Raw genomic sequence first — 23,864 nt, forward strand, 5'->3', positions numbered from 1 at the left:
TATTGCAACAATTGATTCAATAATGCAAATACAACCCTGAAGTACAAAATTTAAGAGAAACTATGTAAATTACAGTTGAACTGCAGATACTCCTGATTTATGCTGTAGAGAAGGAGCAAGCCTTTAAATTTGACTAAAAAATTTAAATGTAGCACTTCTAGTTGGTGTTAAGTAATAATGAAGGCACCAGAAAGGTTGTGTGAATGTGTGTTTAGGAAGATCAAAGGTGGTGTTAACATAGGAAGCAGTGCCCATGCCATGTTCATTGTTCAGGTCCCTTAAGTTAAAGGAACAGAAAAATATTTATATTCTGAAATTATAATCTGGGTGGATACATACCATGCTAAACAAATACAAAAAGTTGTTAAGAAACTGGAGACCACCAAGACTCAGGGTAGTTCAAAAAGTTATTTTTGAAGAGGGTTTGGTCCAAGTAAGTCAATTCAGTTGGAAAGCTGTTTGGATTATTTGTTTTCAATAAAAATGTTTCTTATCTGTCTCAAGACTTTCCACATAAAAGCAAGTCAAAAGATTTAAATAAACAAATGGGGATGAAAACCCCAGAGACCACTTTGTCCCCCAGTCATGTCCCAAAGAAAATCTTGAATTGGCCATTGTATTTTACTTCCTGGTTTTCAAAAACCAAAGGACTATCTTCAAAGTGAAGCTGTGGGGAGCCATGTGGGTGTTTTTGGAAAAGTCACATATTGTTAAACACTGAGCAGGAGGACTGTCTTCTGTTTGACCCATTGTCAACAATGTGGGCTATGAGATTTGCTAGATGAAAATGTGTTTGCTGCTTCCCCCTATTGATGCTCTACAGTCATTTCTGCATGAAGCTCTACTCAGATTTTTAGCTCTCTTAATACACAATCTTTCAATGATTCAGTGTTAGTTATCTCTTTTCATATACATGTATTTTTTTCTGTCTTTGATGAAATGGTATTTTCATACACATGTATCTGCCCTGAGTTTATCTTCTAAAAAAAAATTAAGCTGATCAGTTTTTTTCATTTTCTTGTTAATCTCTGCCCACTTTCCTGAGTAATTGTCTATTTGCTTTTCAAATAGCTTTCATATATTTGCTGTGCCGTTACTTGTGGCACTTTAGCACTCCAAATTTTATCATTTTTTAGTGAACGCTAGCCTTTGAAGACCTGGTGCTTCCTCTATGGCAGACCAGAGCCCTCGCAGCTCTGTATGGGTTACACAGCGTCAGCAGCTCTGGTGGATGGCATTCAGGGTGGTCAAGAGGAGCTGTTTAAAAACTTCAGGAAAGCCTTGCAATACCAACTGAAAGGCCAATGAAAGGTGGATAAAATTCAGTGAGGATAAGTACAAATCTATGCACTTGGGAGAAAGCAAACCTATGCTTGTATAAATAGCGATGGGGTTCCTGCTGGCGATGCCTACCCTGCTAACATCTTGCAGTTAAAACGGATAGTTCTGCTGAAATAAAATCGCAGTAAAAAGCCCCGGACGTTATGAATTCACAAGAACGAACTGGGAGTAGGGAAGAAAATGGCGCCCTGCTACCGCCGGCGGCGGCCCGCTCCCTCACGGGCCTCCGCTCTCCGCGCCAGCCCTGCAGGTGCCAAAAGCCGGGCTGGGGGCCTTGGAGGGGCCTTGAAAGGACCTTGAACGGGCCGCGGCGCGAGCGCCGCTCCGCCGTCCCGCCATGATGGGCCCCCGCCCCCAGCCGCCCGCCCCGCCCCCAGCCGCCCGCCGCCGCCCGCCCCGCCGCGGGGCGCATGCGCGCAGGCGCCGTTGGCCGTTGCCATGGCAGGCGGCCCGACGCGCGGGGCCGGCGGCGGCGGAGGATGAGGCTGAGGCGGCTGCTGCTGCGCTACTACCCGCCGGGTGCGGAGCGGGGCGGGGGGGCCGAGCCGGTGCCCTGCCCAGGGCCTTGGCAGCGGTGGGGCCGGGCCGGGCCTGGGGCTGCCGCTGGGCGCCCCTGAGAGGGATGCGCGGCGGGGGCGCTCCGGTGGCGGCGGTTCCCCGCGCCCCTGCCGTGGCTAGGGTGGGGGAAGGCGGGCAGGCCGCGCACCGGCCGCTGGGGTGGCTGGAGGTGCGGGTGTTTCGGCGCTGCGGTTGGTTGAGAGACTCGCAGCTCATCGCCGATCGGGCTGTAATTAACGAGTTATCATTGCAAAATCAGGGCGGTCTGGTTTGCATGACAGTAAGGAGTTCGAAAGCGATGGTAGTTGGTACCAAAAACCATGTATGTGTTATGAAAAGGCCTGTTAGCAAAAAGTTGGCACGTTTCTTATTTTTTCTTTCTCTGTTTTGTGAGTTTTCTGAGCAGAACCGTGGTTTGAAAAGCTCTGCTGCTGAGCTGTCTTCATCATGAACTCGGGAGACTTTAATGCGTTTTCAGAAGTGAAACAAGATGGAGATGGCCAGCTCAGGGAGTGTAGTGTGATAACAGATCTTTCTTTCAAATGGAAAACTTTTCCTATGGACTTGGTAAAATGCAAAATGACATAAAAATTCATCTAAGTTGCCCTTTGCCACAGAAAACCAATGAGCAGCAGGACTCTTAACAACTGCTTCAAAACAGGAAGCAATGCGGTTAAACATTTTAATACTTCGGCTCAGCAGAAGGCACAAAAGTGCCAGAGCATACCTAGAAATGGGAAGTCTCTTACAATTTTATGTACATTAGTGCACACAGGCCTTTGAGAACACTGAAATAAATGTAACAGGTTTTGTAAAACATGTTTTCCAGGCTTCTTGGAACACCAAACTACAGCAGGTATCTTCAGGACAGCATCTTTGAAAACAGACCTGATGAAATCATGCAAAAAGTTTTTTTGGGGAAAAAAGAACTTGTTCATTTCCAGAACAGAAAATGGCTCATAAAGAATAACACTTAATGCATTTTATCATATAAACACATTCAGAGTCATTTGTCACCCTGCTAACTCTTAGCAAGAACAGCTAACATCCTTCTAGTTCCAAGAACTGGAAGTAGGTCTGCTGAAGTTAGTAGAGTGATAAAAGTGGAAGTATTCCTGCCTACAGTGCATGTTATGAAATCCTGGACATTTAATTAAGACTCTTATTAAATTTTTCTTTTTTAAAGGAATTATTTTGGAATATGTACAAGACAGTGAGCCAAAGACCAGATCTATAGATCTACTTGATCTTAGACCTGAGTAAGTATGGTAATATTTCAGTTAACGGCACTCTGCTGTTTTATAGCACGCTCATGGGCAACTGTATTTGACTGTTTTAAACATAATTGAGGTCAGCTATGTCTTTGTTCAATAAAACACACACACAGAGAAAAGCAAATAACGTAGTCAAGTCATTTTCCTACTATTTTAAATACAGAATTTTGGATTCCAGCTGGTCATTACCATCGTGCTTCTCTGTTTAGAGTTGAAGCCTCTTTTTGCTTATGGAGTTAGGATTATCAAGATGCCTGTACAAAGCCAGCCGAAATACACAGTGCTTAATGTAATGCTGTGATGAATGACAGTTAGTTCTTAGGTCCTGTAATAGTATTTCTGGTCTTCAGAATGCTTTCAAAAAGTGGGTCTAACTCAATCTCCAGTTACATTGGTTTAAATCCCTGGAAATAACAACTAGTCATCAGTTCATGTCTCTTGTTAATTAATTAATCCTCATAACAACCATAAGCAAGGTGGTGTAAAGTAAGCAAGTAAGTGATTTCCTCTCATATGTTTGTGTGGAAAACCTAAGTATCTGCCTTTGTTGCAAGTAATGGAAATTTTCTGCTTTCTTCTGCTTCAAACTTAATTGCAGTTGGCTTTTTTGAAAGAACAAGTATGAGTGCATAACCTGATTGTCTAGTCTCCTGCAGATGAAAGAAATTGCAGGAGCTTGGTATACCTAAAAATCCGGGATTGGCCTAACTGAAGAATTAAAGCTACAATGTATTTCAAAGTCAAGTTTAGATTTAAGTTTGATAGGATATCTTTAAGTGAGATAGAAGGCAGAGGTCACTTCATGAGGAAGCAAATGAGACTTGCTACGTGTAGGACTATACTCAGTCACATCTGCCTCTAGCTTTCAGACAGTTAGAAGGCACCAGTCTGAAACTCGTGTGTGTATTCCTTGTGAGGAATAGGCCAAATTTGTTCTGATGAGAATGTCGATGTAACAAGTTGCTATGCGGAATTAGCTTTAATGCTGCTATGTATAATTTATTCACCAGTGCTTGAAAGGTTATTTGACTGGCTATTTTGTGCATTCAGTGACAGATACAATGGCATGTCACAGAGTCAAAGAATTGTTTAGGTTGGAAGGGACTTCTTGAGACCACCTAAAGCAGGGTCAACTAGAGCAGGTTGACCAGGACTGCGTGTAGTTGGGTTCTGAATATCTTCTGGATGGAGACTCCACAACCTCTCTGTGAAACCTATTCTAGTGTTTGACCACCCTCACAGCAAAAAAGTATATTTTTGTGTTCAGATTGAATTTCCTAGTTGTTTTTGTTGTTTTTATTTGTACTCATTGGCTTTTGTCCTCTCAGTGAGTAGTACTGAGAAAAGTGTGGTACCCTCTACTTCATTCCCTCCCATTAGCTATTTGTACACATAAAAAGTATGGAACACTTCACAAATTTGAATTTCACATCTAGTGGATTTATTCACAGAACTTTTTGTCTGGCATCAAACACCATGGAAGGATTATCAAGTTTTATTCAGCTCTCAAACTGTTTCTTCAGTTTTCCTCCAGCTAATGTCTCCCTTTAAACACCCAAAAGAAAAAACAAAGAGAAATCTGAGAGCCTTAATATGATTCTGATCATAGTAGCCAGCCTATGAGCTCTACTCTGCCAGCTCTGGCAGGAAAAGCTTCAGAAATATAAAAAAAATTCCATTAAATAAAGTTGCCAAAATCCATGGAATTCATTAGGCAGAAGGGCATGAAGTAATATGATTGTCTTAATACCAACATTGATATGGAAGAGATCTTGCATGTGGCACAAAAGTAGCAGACAATGTAGGCTGCACATACAAGGAAAAATCCAAATTTAAAAATTATTTGGTTTTGTCTACCTGGAACTTCCCGGCTTAGTCGTCTGGGTAAAACCTAAGAAGTCACTTTGTGAAAACCCTAAGTTTTCTGGTGTTACTGAACAGCAATATAAACATTGAGAATACTAATTTATGGGATTGTTAGTGGCTCCCATTTAGAGGACTGATACAGAAAATCCCTTTTAGACTGCAATCATTTACATACTAACAGAAATGTTAGGTTTTCTTGCCAAGACTCATTTTAAGTGTATGTTGGTGCTTTGACTGCCAGGTACTGTCAACCCTGTTTCTCATGGATGGCTAGGAATCAGCAGTTTATCTGATGGCTAGGATGATGGATATCTGATGGAAAGATGATCCAATTCAAAGATGAGCTGTGAACTACTTCCTGGGGGCTTCATGGACATCAGCAGACTGCAGACCACATTTTAGAAGTTATTACCACAACTAAGAGTTACAGGAACAAGCATAGATGTGTGAAGCCACAGACAGAGATAATTTTAACACTTTTCATATATAATTTAACTTGTTGCTTCTTCAGGGGCAATTCACTTGGAATTTATGAAATTCCACTTTAATTTAGATATTCATTCCAAAACTATCAGTTTTGGATACACATCTCCCATGTCTGACCCTCTGTGGAAACCCTTGTGAAAGGTAAATTTGTTATCAGGCAAGTTAAATCTTACTGAACAACTTTAGTAAGAGAAGGAAGTACACAAACCAAGGAAGATTTATCCATATTTCTTTAAGCCTTTAGAGAATGAGGACATAAATGCATATCATTTAATTGTGTACTTCAGTTTCTCTGCAAGTAAATAATATTCTTAGTTTTGTATTTGTAATTATTGCCAGAGGATGAAATCTAGTGGGTTTGAGTTTTCAGGTTTTTAATTTTTTTTTTCCTTCATAATTAGCACAGATGCCATAGCCTTAGTAGATGAAATTCAAAAAGGAGAACCTCTCATCACTTCGTGCAAGGAGCAGGTCATACATTTAGTACGAAGATTGCAAGAGAAGCTAGGGGAAAAAGAGGATCACAAGTTCTATCTGTCTAAGGTCAGAGGCGTCTTTAAGATAATTTTGGGTGTTTTGCGGGGGTTTCAGTTGTGGTGTTGTATGTTTTTACTTCTGCATATTGTGCCTGAGAGCAGAATTTGGTCTTTTATAACCAATTTCTTGGCTCTTTTCAATCATCTCTGCACTGTTTAGAGTGACTGAGTCTTGCTGGGTTATGTCTGCCAGGAATTCCCCAAAAGGCTGGGAGGTGTAACTCTTCCTAGACACTGTTTGCACAGGTTTATGTACAAAGGTATGTTGCAGATGGAGAGAAATAATACTCTTATTTGTCAAATAAGACTCTATGGACCAGCAACATCCATAGTTACGTTAAAACAAAACCTGTAAATAGACCCCAAGTAAATTAGCTGTTGGGAAAGGCCTAAAATATTTTCATACCCTTGTCTACTTGTTCATCATTTTGTGAAAATTCTGGGGGGTTTATATATTCTGCTACATACAGTACTACGAGTTGTAATTACTTTCTGCTATTGCTATCATGTTTGAATATTGATAGTTTGATCTTCAGCTTACAGACAGCACTTTAAAAATTTATTTTAAATGAGTCAGCTTTTTAAGAACAATGATTAAAGAGACCTTTCAGAGCTTCAAATCAAGGATTCAGGCTGTCAGAAGAGAATAGGTTTAATTGTATTTAATCGTGGAAATAAGAATACAATTACTTCCAGAGATTTCATGTTGGGATAGGAAATAATTAAGTGTTATGTCTTTATTGTGTCAGCAGATGGCAACGTGTAGCTGTTAAAAATTGCTGGTCAGTGCTCTGTTACTGTTACCTGAATTTTAGAGAGAAAAGGGAGAAGTTTTGTGTTGGTTTGTTTGGCTAAAAAAAAGCCCTTGCATGGTGGTAGATATACCTTGGATTCTTTTGACCAATAGTACACATCTGGGTGAATTCTGCAGAGATTTGTGTATTTAACCTTGAAAACAGAGCTATGTAATAAGGCATCTTAAATTTGAAAACTTCCTGTTATCTTTTAAGGTGTGCTCTCAACTGAGATAATGCCTTGCTTTTCACAAGTTTTTAAAATTGTTTGTTCATCACAGAGACTGACAAATCATCAAATGCTTATTCAAATTTCAGTGTAACCAATGCATTTGTTCTTTGTTGGGTATAGTGCCACATTTGATCTGTATTTGGAAATACTAGAAGCAGGCAAATCCCATCAGTGCTGGCTTATATCCTTCAATGAAGGGTAGTTAGAATACGTGAAAAGAATTTGTCTTATATTTCAGTTCCATTTAAGGCTTGTAAATAAAACATGAGTATTAGGTTCTTCTGAGATACTAATAAAGTACAAGAGGTGGGTAGGAATGAGAATTCCTGCCCCCCCCCCCCCCCCCCCAAATGTTCCATGTGTTTGTGGGGTTTGTAAATGAATATTTTTTCCTTTTGCACTGGAGCATAATCTTAAATGACTGTATAAACCCATTTTTTTGTTATTTCCAGTAATTGTGGTGATGGTGGTGTGTTAGGCACCCTGCAGAGAAACAAGCTTTGTAATAGTTTCTCAGGTTTTGAACCATTACGTAGTAACGGTATGGTGTAGCAATTTGTAGATTTTTGTCTTAGGGACTGCTTTAGCAGATTTTGCAGAACTGGAGTACATTATTTTAATATTGCATTAGGGTTTTATTATTGCATCATTTGCACAAGCGATTCTTGCTGGCTTGGAGTTCTGTGGATGAAGCAACAGCAGCACTGGGCTTTGGAAGAACAGAATTAGTCCCGTGATCTGACACTGAACATAAACCCATCTCATTTTCCTCCCTTTTTTTTTATAATTGTTAAGTAGGTTTGTTGTTCAGAGCTACCTGCATGGAGCCCTAAAAATGTCATGGATCGAATTTCCATAAATTTCCATAATTATCCATTCTCATATGCAGATATTTGTATACTGTGGCTGTTTTAAAAAAAAACAAAGTATTTTTTTTTCATTTCCACATCTTGATTGCCCATTCTCACTGCTGTAGCTGAAAGTACAACTCATCTTACCTTCTCTAGAGAACAGAATTTTCTGTTTCTTTAATATAAAATGTTTTCTGTTTCTCTCCCTCCCTCTCAGTCCTTCACTTGACCATTGCTGTTTCCATTGTGATCAGTCCCTACTCTTCCGAGCAGATCTTTGACCCACTTTTGTTATCTTTTTAGAGACAGGTGGCTGAGAGAGCTACAGATAAGAACAAAAAGTTGAAACTCTGGTAATACATCAGTTATTAAATGACATTGCTCATAAAGCATTTCTTCTTCATTCTTACACTACAGAGAAGACCTAGTGGAACACTGCTGTATTTTTATCATCTGTTTACTTCACTGTCAGCAATTGCTGTGGTTTCCCAGGTTATGATTTTGTTATGCTTCAGACTTGAGCAGAAGCCACCTTCTAATAGGTGAAAGCTGTTCAAATACGAACCCTCTTATGCAGTAGCCAGTTTATTCAAACATGAACCAGATTGTGTTTTTTTGGTCATTTTCAAAGTCTCATGGCATGCTGAACTGTATTGGCAGTATCTGAAACCATTTTCACCTATATTTAATAAACCTTAATGTATGTATTATTATAGCTACAAGATTATCTACATGAAATGTATATACTGTCTGATTAAAGGACCTTAGAAGCAATGTTTGAAAAACAATGACCTCCACAACCTGCACTATACAGGCAGATACCAAATTTGACATTCTTTCTTTGAATTTTGTTTTGATAAATATCTTTGTGATGGGTCTGCATGCCGTTTTTTGTCATGGCCTCATAGGATGTAGATGTAGCTTATTTCTGTTCTTTCTGTTTTTTAAAACAAAATCATATACTAGCTGAAAGCATCCCGTAACCTAAAGGACTCAAAATACTCAATTAAGCTGGATCTCTTGATTCACCATATAAGGCTTAATGTTAGTTGGAATTTCTTTCTTCAGTGATCTCACCAGGCATGGTCTCCTCACTCATTTGTTTTTGCCCTTTCAGCTCTGGTCTAGGGTCAGTTTGCTGGTCTCAGAGGAGGTAGAGAAAAAGGAATCATAGGGAAAAGACAGTTCATTCGAGTAAAACCTAAATTTGAAATAAATGCTATATAGTGTCTGCAGCGATAACCTGCTAAAGCATGGGGGATTTTGTAATTGCTAATTTGACAGGAGGAGGAGAAAATATTAACCTATTGAGAATTTTGAGTAATTGTTTTGGGTTTTTTTATCTGTATCAAATGTTATTTTCTTCTTTCTCTCCCTGCTTCTGTTTCAGGTACTTAGAGCACATATATTGCCACTGACCAATGTAGCATTTAACAAATCTGGTTCCCGGTAAGTTGTTTTCAAAGTCAAAATAGGTAATCACTAATTTTATATTTGTAAATTACATTGTAAGGGAATCTCAGTGCTCTTACCTTGCTGCAAAATGAATTCAGCTGTGCTGCCTATAAGCAGCTTCAAGCATGACTGGGGGTTAGATTTCAGGTCTCCATGGGAGAACCAATAGGAGATGCAAAAATGTAGCGGGTGAGATTCAATTTATGTAATTTTTTTCTTCCAAGGTGATAGTTTGTTGGCAATTACTGTACTTTAGAAGGAAGCACCTTTATGGCAATAAAGTGAATATTACTAAAAGCTAAATGAGTCTTTCACATGAATTCATTTAGGAGTTTCATGTGGTGGAATTACATGTTAATTGATTTCACTGTAGGCATGTGTCTGATCATTTTTTCCTTCATGTCTTGAAAGCAGCAGCTTGCTTTCTAGTTGAAATACATTAAAGATTAGAAACAAGTGTTTTTAATGAGTAATCTTAAAAAAAAAAGAGGAAGTTCTATGGTAATTTACATTTTTGAAAAAAATAAGAGATTCAGGGTCTGAGACAGTGCTAACTGAAATCTGTGGAAACAACTCATTAGACTATGTTCCAGGACCAGTAAGGTATTTACTGTATTCAGAAATGAATTTCTTGTTGCTTTAGCTTTATCACTGGAAGCTATGATAGAACATGCAAAGTATGGGATACTGCATCAGGAGAAGAGCTACGTACACTGGAGGGACATGGAAACGTTGTCTATGCAATAGCATTCAATAATCCCTATGGGTAAATATATTTTCTCTGAGATGCTTCTTAATTGTTAATAATGTTATTTTGCAAATACAGAACTGTCACTTTAACATAAAACAGGCTATTTCAAATTGAAAGAATTCAAATTCTGAATTTGTAAAGTTCAACTGCAACTAATCACCATGGGATGACACTGTATATTATTTGCATAAGAGGTACATTCAAACATGTTTTCTGCTATAATTTTTAAAAATTAATTTTAGAAATTCAAAGCATAAATTTCATTAGATATTCAGTGTCTTGAAAAATATGTATATGAGTCAGTTTAATATATTTAAACACAGATTTCTTTCAATAATATCTGCATGATCAGATTTTGTTCTGAACATTAATCATTCTTTTCTGCCTCCATGTAATTAATTGTATATGATGTGAAATATAAATACTTAGGACAGATTGTGTTGCTTCAGTTAAGGAGAAAGAACATTTCTGTCATAATGAAAGTGGATTTGCCCATTTGGTGTTACTCACTTGTTATTGTTTAGAACGATTTACAAGTGTCACTGTCATTGAGTAATTTTTACAAGATCCACAGGGTGCTGCTGTATGAATGTCAAATATGAACTTACGCATCTGTTTTCTGCAATACCTGCTCTAGGTTAGAATTGCTACCTGTTAGGTGAAGGGAATTACATGTTAGCTATTGAAGTTTCACTGTTAGTTTCTTCCTGAGAAAGCTGTTGTGAGTAAACCATTTTGCTTCTCTGGAAAATAAGAGAAATTAATTCCTGTTTTCATACTGAATCACATCACTTCTTTCACTGTCAGATGTGCTGTTTATCAATTAAGTGATACATAGTTAACATCAGGAAATAAATATTAAAGACTTTTTCTTATGCTATTTGGAGCATCATCATTTCCTTCTAAATGAAAAGACTTTATCCAACCTAGAACCCACTCTGACAATATCTGATAGTATTCTTTACTTTTTAAAAGCACTTAATCAAATTCTTTTGTATACGTTGAAGAAATTAATGTATGGCAAAAACCTGTGCAAAGATCAATAGAGTGTAACATGAAAGCAGAGAAGCAATATATAGCAAATAAAAACCTTGTGAGAACCTTGAGCTACTTCTACCGTAAAAGTTCAGTAAAAAAAGAACTTTTTTGGTTAATCTTTAAGTTTTGATACAGTGTCCTTTGCTGCATTTTCTGGGTACCTCACTTCAGTCTTGCTTTAACTGCAGTTGGTCACAACTCTTCCACTGACTTCAGTGGGAGTGGAATTTGACCTCTGAAATTTGGGTAAGCTGCTTTTAGAAAGAGTTTATTTATCAAACAGATGCTATCTGATGAAATGACATAACTTTTAAATACAACTGGAAGTACAACAGATAACCTCATCCCTTATGTAGGTTAGTCATCAGTTATGAACTCTTCTGTGCACGGTGCTGCCTTCAGAAACTAATTATTTGTGCTAATTTTTCCCCCTTAACATAACTTTTGTTTGTGAAATCGTGCTCCAGGATCTTGTAGTGTGGCAGAATGCACCAAAATGCATGCCAGCTTTGACAACTGGGTATCATTTCTGTGAGTTCTGCTATCTTGGAAGTCAGTTTCTTTTTAAATAAAAATGACAGGATTTTTTTCTCTTTAGTGACAAGATAGCCACTGGATCTTTTGATAAAACCTGCAAACTGTGGAGTACAGAAACAGGAAAATGTTATCATACTTTCAGAGGACATAGTGCAGAAATAGTGAGTACTGATGGATGTTTCTTATTCCTTTGTGTTTCCTCACACCACCATTGATGGCCGTGGGTGCCAAGTCCCCGTGACAATGGAAGGGGCAGCTATTCTGCTGCATCTATTCACACATTCAGATATTGTGAACATTTCTGCAGTGCAAGAAAGATGTTCTGACAGTTCTTAAGAAATGGAATAAACTATTGTATACAGTTTGAAATGGTATTTTTATTTTTCACTTGTTCCAATTTCCCTTGTGTACTAAATGTTAAAACATCTTTGAAAAATACCATAGCAGTTGGAATTTTCAATTTGTAGCACATATTTATTCCTTGATTTATTTACATATCTCATTTTTATCAAATATCAAATCAAATCAAGATAACTTGCATTGCCTCTCATATTTGTAGAACTAAATGCACAAGAACATCATTACTTGTATTGCTGTCTTTTACACTAAGGCCTGTACTTCACATACAGGACCAATTGGAGCTATAGCAGAAATCATAAGTCATGAACAATTCTGTGCTAATAGATAGGCACGGTGGCTCAGAGGAATTTCTGAAATTTTAAGTGTGTTAACTAGGTATATGTGGGATGCTGAAATGTCAAAGATAATATGAAACGAAACCAGTGTAAGCTTAAAAATGGTTGGTTTCCTTTCCAATGCACTAGGACCCCTATTAGCAATAGCAAATATCTTGATGCACCATGTCACCTGATTTAAAAGATCAGGGCAAATCTAAATGCAGAATGTATTTTTAAACAAAAATAGCTATATAGTCATTATGCAATAAAGCATTTCTGGAAATTGTTTCTGGAAACAATTGGAATTTAATCTGTAGATTGTGAGGCCTATAACTAGTGTGAGAAAATGGTGATTTAGCTTGGTAGTAGGTGAGGTTGGTTTCAGTGAGTTTTTGATTTTCTGGACACTTTGAAACCGTTATCCCTTACAATGGAGAACATGTTTGCTTATTGAGACAGGTTGCAGTGATTTTGCTTCCACAAATCAGATAGGTAAGTACTGGAAGGCCTCTCAATTTCTGCTGACTTCTGTAGGGGTTAGATTAGACCCAAAGTGTTATGAGTTGTGCTAACAAATAATTAGTAGAAGATAATAGCCAGCAGAAAATAATTTGTTAACTGTGCCAGTTAACTATGTGCTGTTAGTGAATCAACGTACTGCTTCTGCTTTGATTTTCATGAAAACTTTATGAACTACTTGTGACAGAAATGAAGCACCTAAATAGTGAATTTTAATTCAGACTTCAGAAAACAATGTGGGAAACCTTCCAGTAAGTCTTTTTAATGTATTGCTACTGCAGAGCCGCCAACTAGTCTGTTTGATTTGAGTAGTCATCCAGAGCTATGGGATAAGGGTTTATTGCTCTTTTAGTGAGCTGTTGGAAGAACTCTGCAATTTCTCTGTATGCCATAAAATATTAAGTCAGGCTTTTGTCTTGTTTAAAAATATTAATCCTGACTTGGTTTTTTTTTGAGAAAATGTGTATCATTACTCTCCAAACTTTTTCCATCCAACGTTTCTTGCTACAGGTATGTTTATCGTTTAATCTTCAGAGCACATGGTGGCAACTGGGAGCTGGATACCACTGCCAAATTATGGGATGTAGAGAAGGGAGAAGAAATAGTCACTTTAAGCGTATGTTTGCTTGCCTCATGTTTTTTAAAGGTGTTGGCTGCTTTCTTAGTTTTCTAACTGAGATAAAAGTATTTCCTAAATAGTTTCCAAACTTGTAGAGTTTCTTTTACCAGGGGGTCCACAGTGACTGCAGTTAAAAAGCAGATGAAGAGAACTTGAAGGGAATGACAAAGCTATGGTGTTCTGTAAGAAGTCCTATTTATCAAGACAGATTTTCTCATTTCAGTGGCATTATTGCTATAGGTTAGAATGCCTTCCATTGCTCATTAAAACATGTTGTTATACTGTCAATTATGACCTTGTCTGCATTAACATAAAGTAACTCTGAGAACATTAATGTCAGATGCTACATCTGTATGAATCTTTTTTCCTGTGGACATCAGCAGAGGACAGCCACCCAGTTACCTCTAGGTTGTGATGTCTCTTTGGTCTACATGGCTTGCTGGGATTCCACAGGTTCAGATTGGTCTCTGCTGTTTCAATTAATTTCTCTTACATAAATTGTAAATAACAGGTAGTGCATAGCCTTGCTTTGGTGTGTGTGGCCTACAGAGTGAGTGAGGCATTTTCTCTTCCTTGACTTTCCCTTCCTTAGAGCCCTGATCAGAGCAAAGAGCAATGGAATGTGTCAACCTTTAGCTTATAAGTATGCTTTCATTTATTTTTCCAACTCTCTCCACCACCATCAATGACAAACCGTACTATAGTTTACTGTAAATAAATTATCTTATTTCAGTATGTATTGTTGAAAAAATGTGATTCTGTTTAAATCAAGTATGGAAAATACGTACTGATGATATCACTGGACAGTTGCTCACTGCTTAAGTGATGTGCCTGACTCTTTGCAGTTGTTGGAATATTGACTATTCCACAGTCCAGTAGATCTTTCTGTCAAAATTTTGATATACTGGACAACAAAGTAAATAATATATTGAAGGGCTATAGAAGGATTGTGCTGCTGAAAAAAAGCTACATGTTAAACTACATTATTAGAAAAGTCATAATTTGCATCCTCGTACCTCTTTTTTAAAATTCTCTCAGGGGCATTCAGCAGAAATCATCGCATTGTCTTTCAACACCACTGGAGACAGGATTATCACGGGCTCCTTTGACCATACAGTAGCAGTGTGGGATGTTGGCACTCGCAGGTACTAAAGTACTAATAAATATAATTTTGCATTACATGTTTTAGTGACAAATGAAAGACTCAACATTGAGGTACAAATTACAGACCCTGTATTTTTGCTTCATTTAGAGTATGCATTCCTTCATTTTATCATTTGTTCCTCCTGTTCCCTATGTTCTGCTGAAAAGGAATGCTGCTTCTTAAATGCTTTTGTATATGTTTTTTTGTTCTAAATTTCCATCTGATGAGGCAGACAATGGACAGATCTTGTGTTTGTTACTGATGAATTCTCCAAACAGGAAAATAATTCATCAACATAGCAACTAATGGTTTGGAAGGTGTTTAGAGTTTCTAGATGGATCAGACTCTTTAGGTAGAAAGAAAGTGTATTTTATGTTGTAGTAAATTAGTCTGGCCACATTGTGTTTAAAAACTATACAAGGACTATTTTCCTTGTCACAATCCTTTATATCAGGATAAATTTATAAAAAGGAGAAAATTTGGCCACTGACTGCAAAGAACAAAATGTCTTGATTCTGATGCCAGCAAATACTAACGTAGTAGCTAATAGAACTTGTTGTATTATCCTGACAAATCCACCCGTTTTTTTTCAACTGGAACCTCAGTATAAGTAGAATAACTGAAATGATTGCCATGATACTGGCAAAGTAATTTGTGAAGATAATGATTCTATTATGTTTTCTGGGTCATGCCTTTTTTCTTCTTGTAGAGCAAGGGGAATATCTCTAAAACTTATATATAAAGGAAAGTGTGTGTACAGTGATATCTTGGATAATAAACAATGTGTATCACCTAAAAATGAAAGTGATTATGTGATTTAAAAATAATGTACACATAAGTGCACTCATTTAAGGCTTGCTCCAAAGCTTTGAGCTTATTCAACACTGGCAGTTTAATGTGTGGCAGGTAAATATTTAGGAGGTACTCAACGAATTGGACCTTTGTATTCAACTTCACTCAGCCTGCAAATATTTTTGTTTGAAAACACCTGCTTCTTCCAGCTTCTTGTGTGAGACTGCAGTGAAGTCAAAGCCTTGGGATATTCATTTTGCATTCTCTTCTCCTAAGAAATGAATGTGGACTTCACCTCGGGGTCTGTAGCAGGAAGTGGAATATGAAGGAGAAAATTCTTGTTTAAACACTGGCAGCTCTGGTGATGAGCTAGTGGGCAATATAATGGTGCCAGGCTAGCATTAAGGCTTTTAGATGGCAGTTGGACATGTCTACATTTAGTAATAATGAAAAGTTGAGGTCGGAAAGACTGTGAGCAAATCATACTTTGCTGTATACAGATTCAGTAGATTTGTAAAGATCTTGTAGGTGAGGTTGTATGTGCCTGTCTTTCACCGTATGCAATACATCAGAAACACTGCTTTCCAAATCTGAGTTTGAACTTGACGTTTGTTTTAGTGTTGCTGGCTGACTCTGAGTGTCTCTCCTCAGTTGTATTCTGGGTGGGTATCCAGAATTGTTCTGAGGGAAGTTATGTAGGGACAAGAAAATCTCAGGAGGTTCAAGATTTTCTTCATAAAATTAAAAAAAATCAAACCAAACAAAAAAGTGTATTACATCCCTTGTAATACAGGTCTGTATTTCATCAGTATTTTCTCCATGGCAGATACAGTCATCTATAGTTCAGCTGGAGGTGTCTTCAGGGCTTCATTACAAATTAACAGCCTGTAAAACTGAGGTCAGGAGTGGTAGACACCGAATGCCGAGAGACAGACGGTTTCTTCTTATTTGCAATTATGGTGCAAATATTAGAGCATCCATATATTCAATTTCACTGAAAACTGAAGGCTAAAGAAGTATTATCATGACTGAAGCTGATTTTTTGGGTGATTTTTTTTTCTTTAATAATTTTAATGGAAAATTTTGATGGCATTTGACAAGCCTGTTTTCTGGGTTCTTTCTAATTGTGTGTCTGATAGATGGTGGTTTCTGTGATATGTTCCATATGTTGCTATTTATTCTGCTTATTGACTGGATATTTACATTGAAGCTTGAAACCTGAACTGCCTTTTTGAAATTTGGAAATGAAAACTTTTACATTTTAAATTAACAATTTTTTCATTATTAGGTATTCTGGGTATTAGGTATTACAATAACAGCAGTCTTGTTGGCCAGATACTATGTTCACAAAATTAAGAAGTTTTCCACTGTTGTTTTCTGCTTGTTTATTTTTGGTTTTATTGTAAAAAGGTCTGGACAATTACAGCAGTGCAATTGTTAGAAAGTAAAAGGAGTAATTCTGTAAAATGACATGAGTATTTTCAAATCTCATTTGAGATGTTTCAAAAAACCCCCAAAATATCAAGTTTTTGTTGTCATAAACAGAAAATTTAGGTGCTCAGAAGATTTGCTTTGCTGTTCATTTAGCATATATATTAATACAACTACCGTTATATATCTTATGCAATGAATAAAAACATTTCAGTCAAACTCATTTTTTTCTAGTTGTTAGTTTATCCATTAGTTAAAGCAGGTTTTTTATTAATGGTACAGTGATATTAATTAGCATTGTGATAATAACTGGGTTTACTAATCCTTTTATATGTATATAAAATTAATCTTCTTTAGGGTTCATTTCTTTATAGGCCATTAATTCACAGGAAGCAATAATGGCTAATTGTACCCTCTGTATTCTGCTAAAGCTGAAGAATTTAATGGAACTAGTGTTTCAGTCTTGTGCTGCAGAAGTTTAGGATTAATGCAGATTAGAATCATATTTCAGTTTGGCCATTATTTGCCTATTACTTGGGAACACGTACATATTAAGTATCCGATCAAGTTCCATTTAATCTTTGGTGGATTTTATAAAAGGTTTAGATTATATGGAGTTTTAAAGATCTACTGTTTACTGTTCGCTGAAGTAGGATAATGGGAGAGTAATGTGGAAAAACTTGCTGTATGTGCCTTGCATGTAGATGAATAAAAGGAGTCTGTCTCTGGCACTGGAAGGTCAACACATTTCACTGGAAATACATTCACTAAAATATTTTTGAAAGAGAAGAGAGGGCTTTTCCATTTTATTCCTTACTGCCTGTCTGTGTCAAAGATAAAAAAAGGAATTGATGTAGTACCAGAATCCTAAATGACCTGTACCACTCCATTTAATTGCTTAATGGATAAAATGTGAAGACTTTGACACCTCAGAGATAACCATTTTTTAAATTTCCTTATAATTATATTCATGTATAAAAATCCGCACTAAAAATTTGATTTTTTTTTTTTTTTTTGGTAGGGTGTTACATACTTTAATAGGTCACCGAGGAGAGATTAGTAGTGCACAGTTCAGCTGGGACTGTTCTCTCATAGTCACTGGATCAATGGACAAAACATGCAAGGTAAGAAAGTTGAATATGTAGTGAATACAGCTACTTGATATATCCATATATATATTTTGTAAATGGAAGAACATTATTTTAAACTAGTATTCACTGAAGAATTTATAAGTAAATACAAAACCTATAAGCTTAATAATTTCAGTGAAGTCCAGTTAAATAACAATATATATTTTAAGGCTTGTTCAATCAATACACTGGAGAAAAAAATAGGACTTCATTAAAGTGACTAAACAGTGACTTTTTACTGATTTATATCCAGTTTTCATGTTAATGCATTGTCAGACCTCAGAAAGAGCCTATATACGTGGCTTTATGGATCAACGAATACCTACCAAGTAAACTAGTCAAAATAAGCAAAAAAAAATTACTTTTATTTATCTATGCAGCTGTGGAATGCTCTGACTGGGACACATATAGCAACTTTAACAGGTCACAGCGATGAAGTACTGGATGTCTGCTTTGATTATGCTGGCCAGCGTATGCAACTGCTTCTGCTGATGGTAAGTTTAATGACTGGGACTGCTATAAGAATTGCAATAGTAGCGTAAAACACCTTTGTCCTTTTCCTTTGGTTTTGCTTTGAATGTAGCTTGATGCAAGAGGAGTATCATGACCCAAACTATAGATCAGCAATGTTTGTTGCAGTACAGAAAGTTTGGCAATTAAATTTCAGAAGTTTTCCCCAGTGAAAATTTTCTTGTTTTTCACACTTTAAACAACTCAACATGTCTTTCCCCTTTAGCTTCAAATTGCAGGGTAATATCTCACTTGTGGCTGAAAAGGCCTTAAATGTTTAGGTAAAATAGTTTTTGAATGAATTTGAATGAGTTTTATTTGGGTGGCTCAAATTTAGGCTTAAATGAAAAAGGTAGTTGGAATTTTAATGGTGCATTTCTGCTACTAGGCTTTCCATATGTACAGCAAGAGAATACACAATAAAGAGGTAGTGAAAGAAGCAATTTTGCTTTGTTATTGGTGTACAGCAGTTTTGTATGCTTATATTTCTTTAGGAATTGCATATAATAAATAATAGGTTTTGTATTTGTCTGTACAGTGTTCTATTATAGTGCATACTGACGCTACCATATTATTTTTACATACTTAAGTGTTTTTGATTTCCATTTCAGAGACAGGATAGTAGACTGGATGAGTGGCACTCTGCATCTGATTTGTTGTAGCTGCTAACTACAACATAAGACAGCGTAAATTTTTTCCTGACAATCAAGTAGCTTATTAAATATAATTAATAGCTTATTAAATAGAATGAATAGCTGAACTGTATGAAGCTTTCAGAATATAGTGTAATACATCCTAAATTTACAGACTTCAGTAATCCATCTGTATGTGGACATGTGCATTCACATGTAATTTTCTAGCAGAAACCATTAAGAATTCAACCTTTTCCAACCAAATTACAGATACTTTTGACATACTTTGTCCTTGGGGGAAACTGTGTTAAGATTGTTTTCTATTTCAAAATCAAACCTGAGGATGAGGTCATACAACCTTATCAAAATGTTCTTACTGAAATGCACGCTTAAGGATAACAATCACAAAAGGCTCCTAATCTACAACAGGTTCAGCAAGAGTCTATGATGCAAGAACAAAAAAGTGCATTGCAAAGCTGGAGGGGCATGGAGGTGAAATTTCAAAGGTAAGTTTGTTGTGGTTTGCACCTTTCTTATTTGATTAGTGACATTCAATCCATCAGTTATTCCATGACACGGGAATACTGTTAAAGAATGTGGTGGTAAAATCATTAATATTTAAGACTGAGAGGTCGGCTAAGAAGTTGTCTTACTAAAGGAACATTCATTTCAAGTAAAAGCTATTGTAAATGTTATTTATACAAAATACACATACAAAATACAAATACAAAATGTATTTTAAAAGCTTAGCGCCCTACTTCTGAGCTAAGATAGTATTGTGTGTGCTAGTCCTATAGGCTTCAAGAGTCATCTTTCCATATTGTCATGTCATTTACTATTTGATTCTTTAGAACTGAATTCAGTTGCGTCAGCAAGCTACTTAAGAAAGTCCATCCCTCCCAGGGGATCAGTACCTGGCTTTGTTAACATCGAATGACTGTGTTTCCTCACCCCTGTCCTTTTTCTGAAACAGTATATAGGCTGGCTCTCCACTACTGCTGGCAGAGAACGAGGGGAGGCACGAGAGCTAGGCCTGTCCAAAATTTTGCCTGCTATGATCAAGTTAATAGAGCTTCTGTCTGACCTGTCCTAAATTGCATTTGTGGTTATGCCCTTGGGCCCCAGATTCTCTGAAAGATATAGCATGAGTTGTTTTAGTCTTTTGATGGCATCTTAAAGCTATTGCATCTGAGGCTTTTACTATCACCCTTATTCCTTGCTTCTACAAGATCTGCTCCTCTTTGCTTTTTTTCATTTCTCTGCACACCCAATTTATGGAACGGAACAGAAAAAACATATTTCTGTGGCAAAATACACGGAGAGTCTTATTTTCAGAAGTGTGTAAGGGACTTGCAAGTATAAAGCCTGTTTCAAAAATCACTTTGTCATGAGGAGTGTGCTCGTGTACTTGGCTGGAAGACTTGTCTGGCTCAATTTTGCATGCCGAAGTTCAGTTCCAAATGCATTTAGTTACTTCCCAAACTGTACATATTTTTAAAACTTTGATATTTGACTGTTGCAACTTTTCATTATTCTTTCAACTGGATAGTTTTCACTTAACTTAGGTTAGTATGCTAAGTCTGTGCTGCTGTTGTTTGATGTATTTTGTAATTGAAATGTTAATATTTTGAAACTGGAGTGGTTCTTAGTGAACAAAACTCACATGCTTTGATTGGATTGATTTGGCAATTATAATCACTCCACTGAGAGCATATTAATTTCAGAAGGGCTAGTCTTTCCTTGCTTAATATAGTTACTGCAATATTTCACGCTCAGTGTCGATGCACTGAGGAATGCAGTCTGAACACGTGCTGACACGTGGGTGGGTTAGGGACAGCTTCCAGCAGGGTCCATAGTGCTGGCATGATTTCTTTGCTGGAAGTGAGAATCTGCTCATCTGGGAACATGTTGAAAAGTCAGTCTATTTCTGCAGATGTTCTGTGTAGCTGTGATCCTTTGGGAAGATTATTACTTGGAAATTGGATTTCTGAGGAACAGGCATTTTGCCCATTAGTAATTAAGCAACTTGGCATATATAATAAACCTGGATTGTCCAGTTAGTGCTAGGAAATATACATGATATCTGGAAATACATGCAATTTTGACAATGAATGTTACAATATGAAGACAAATGAGTTGCCTTCAGTGGAAGTTTTTTCTATTACAGAGACGTAGTTATTTCATGTAGAACTCTATAAAATATGTATAAATTGGAATTATTGAATAATAGTAAGTAACATTTCAATAAAGTGACTCTAGGGTAGTGCTACCCCTAATTTTAGCTGAAAAAGCTGAATGCAACAGTTGCTGGCTTCTGTTCTCATGTTTAATCACTAGATAGCTTCCTTTCTAGGCATATTGGCTTGCTAATTAATATAACTCTTTTCTATATTTTTTTAAAGGGATGTTTCAACCCTAAAGGCAATCGTATACTAACAGCCAGCTCTGATAAAACAGCTCGACTCTGGGATGCTGCTACCGGACAGTGCCTTCAGATATTAGAGGGTCATACTGATGAGATATTCTCCTGTGCTTTCAATTACAAAGGCAATATAATCATTACAGGTAACTAATATATTCAGGTTTTTTCTCCTTTTATTTTTGAGACACACTTGAAATCTTGTTAGGGTAAAAAAAATAAGAGTTGGAAAAGTTCCTGGGACCATGTCTGAAATGCAAGTACCAGCAGTGACTTAAAATACAGTCCAAAAAAAAGCTAAAACCTCACTGTTGTGAATGATGACCATGAACAAATTTGTGTAAAGGCATGGGAATACCCTAGCATCTCTATATGGGCATATACTGGCACCAGACCAGTGACTAAGCCATTTTTTCACAATGCATTGAAGTGAGGGAGGTCTGGATGAGCAAAAGGCAGGAGCAACCTTGTGTGTATTTGGCACTGAACTCTGTTTAGGTTCCCTTCATTTCAGGCAAAAAGTGTGGGAGTGGGAAAAGACGCGAACAGAGTATTTTTGATCGCCTTGATCTTTTGACTGAATTACCAAAATATGGGAGGCAGGATGCTCTCAGCTAAAACTGTTGCTCTAGGTCCTACAGACTGTTGCTAGTCATGGACAGAAAAATAGTTGTCTGGCTTCTCAGCATTCTGGGTAGATTGTTAATGTAGGTGTTAACAAAAATGGCTAAATTGTGTGATACAGCTAAATTATTCCTTCACAATGTGTGTTATGTACTAGGAAGCAAGGATAACTCCTGTAGAATATGGCACTGACTGAAGAGAAGGAAAGATCCAGTTTGGTATATGCCTACTTGGCACTGACTGAAGAGAAGGAAAGATGCGGGTTTGGTATTTGCCTACTTTGTGAATTTCATAGTCAATAACCTCAGTCTTTCAAACCTGTTTTCTCTCACCCTCGTTGTTCGCCTTCAGCTTTACCTGAAGTAGAAAAGTTACCTAGATTTTGATAGATTTGACTTTGCTGATGTCTGGTAGATATGGAATCACAAAACAGTAAATGTTGGGAAGGACCTCCTGGAGATCATCTAGTACAACACCCCTGCCCAAAGCACTGTCAGCCAAGCAGGCTGCCCAGGACCGGCATGGCTTTGAGTATCTCCGAGGACAGAGACTCCAGAGTTTCTCTGGGAAACATGCTTAGTGTCTGATCAGTGTCACAGTAAAAAAGTTGCATTTTTCCCCTTGTGTTTAAATGGAATGTTTCTTCTCTTTCAATTTATGCATGTTGCCTCTTCACTGGGTACAACCAAGAAGACTCTGGCTCTGTTATCTTAGTCACCTGGGAGAAATCATGATTAGTGTGAATGAATCCAGTAGGATGGCTCCATTTTGTTGTGTGTAATTTTTAACTTGTAACCCTTGTAATAAAATACCCACAGCGTTATAATACTCTCAGGTGTGAAAGGGGTGTTGTTATGCACTTGTTCTGGGAACTTTTATTGTAATTTTTTTGTTGTGTGATAAAGTATCAAGTTAAAATGCCAGTTTCACTAATTGTAATACAATGTTCCACTTGGTATTTCTAGAGAAAACCAGCAACCATTTGTGAACTGCACTGCTATTAACTATTGCATGCATGCTGTAGTTAAACTCCCACTCGCCCCCTTTTTGTATTTGCCCCCATTTTTCCATTCATTCCTTTCTGCTGAGCCCTCATTCTCCTATTTTCACCTGAGGTAAAAAATTATGGTGGTGACTCCAATTCTGAATCCCGGTCCAGATATTATGGCCAGCATGAAGAAACTCAATGCACCAAAGATTTGGAGCCAAGGATCATGACATAAACTGAGAAGTGGATGAGGAACTCCTGCAAGTTATTTACCACTCTACAATGAGCTCTTGCCCAGGTTTACCTCTCACCAGCAATCGCTAACAGGTTTCAGCATTGTTCATAAGAAGCTCTCCCTGCTTCTTAGCAGAGTACCTGAAGCTGCAGTTGCTCTTTGCAGGGGAGCAGTGAAAGAGTGGAGCCGACTAGTCTTTTCCAGCAGCCTTGGAAGAAGGATGAAGCAGTGAAGCGGGTAGGATTGAACAAGGTATGTGTGTTGACTGAGAGAAAAAAAAGGAAGAAAGGAAATGTGCAGCAGAGAATGAACTTGGAGGTATGTTGCTTATGTTTACATCTCTGGGTGGTTATGGACTTCTAAATGTTGTTAAATCTAGTAGGAAGTTACTAATGCTGATGTGTTCTGACTGTCTCTGAGTGTTT

The 23,864-nt window shown here is 37.3% G+C and overlaps 1 protein-coding gene across 1 annotated transcript; it reads left to right on the plus strand.

The window, feature by feature from the left end:
• The first annotated feature begins 1,774 nt into the window (after positions 1-1,774).
• DAW1 (dynein assembly factor with WD repeats 1) lies at positions 1,775-22,749 on the plus strand. The gene is given in 15 exon segments (XM_037406105.1): positions 1,775-1,860; positions 3,086-3,158; positions 5,927-6,068; positions 9,329-9,387; positions 10,037-10,159; positions 11,781-11,880; positions 13,426-13,469; positions 13,471-13,531; positions 14,573-14,679; positions 17,923-18,025; positions 18,412-18,499; positions 18,502-18,525; positions 19,603-19,679; positions 21,576-21,738; positions 22,374-22,749. Coding segments are annotated over 15 exon segments (1,239 nt in total). The 5' UTR covers positions 1,775-1,820; the 3' UTR covers positions 22,409-22,749.
• The last annotated feature ends 1,115 nt before the right edge of the window (positions 22,750-23,864 follow it).

Source organism: Falco rusticolus, chromosome 13, assembly GCF_015220075.1.
Source record: "Falco rusticolus isolate bFalRus1 chromosome 13, bFalRus1.pri, whole genome shotgun sequence".
NCBI classification, from domain to species: Eukaryota; Metazoa; Chordata; class Aves; order Falconiformes; family Falconidae; genus Falco; species Falco rusticolus.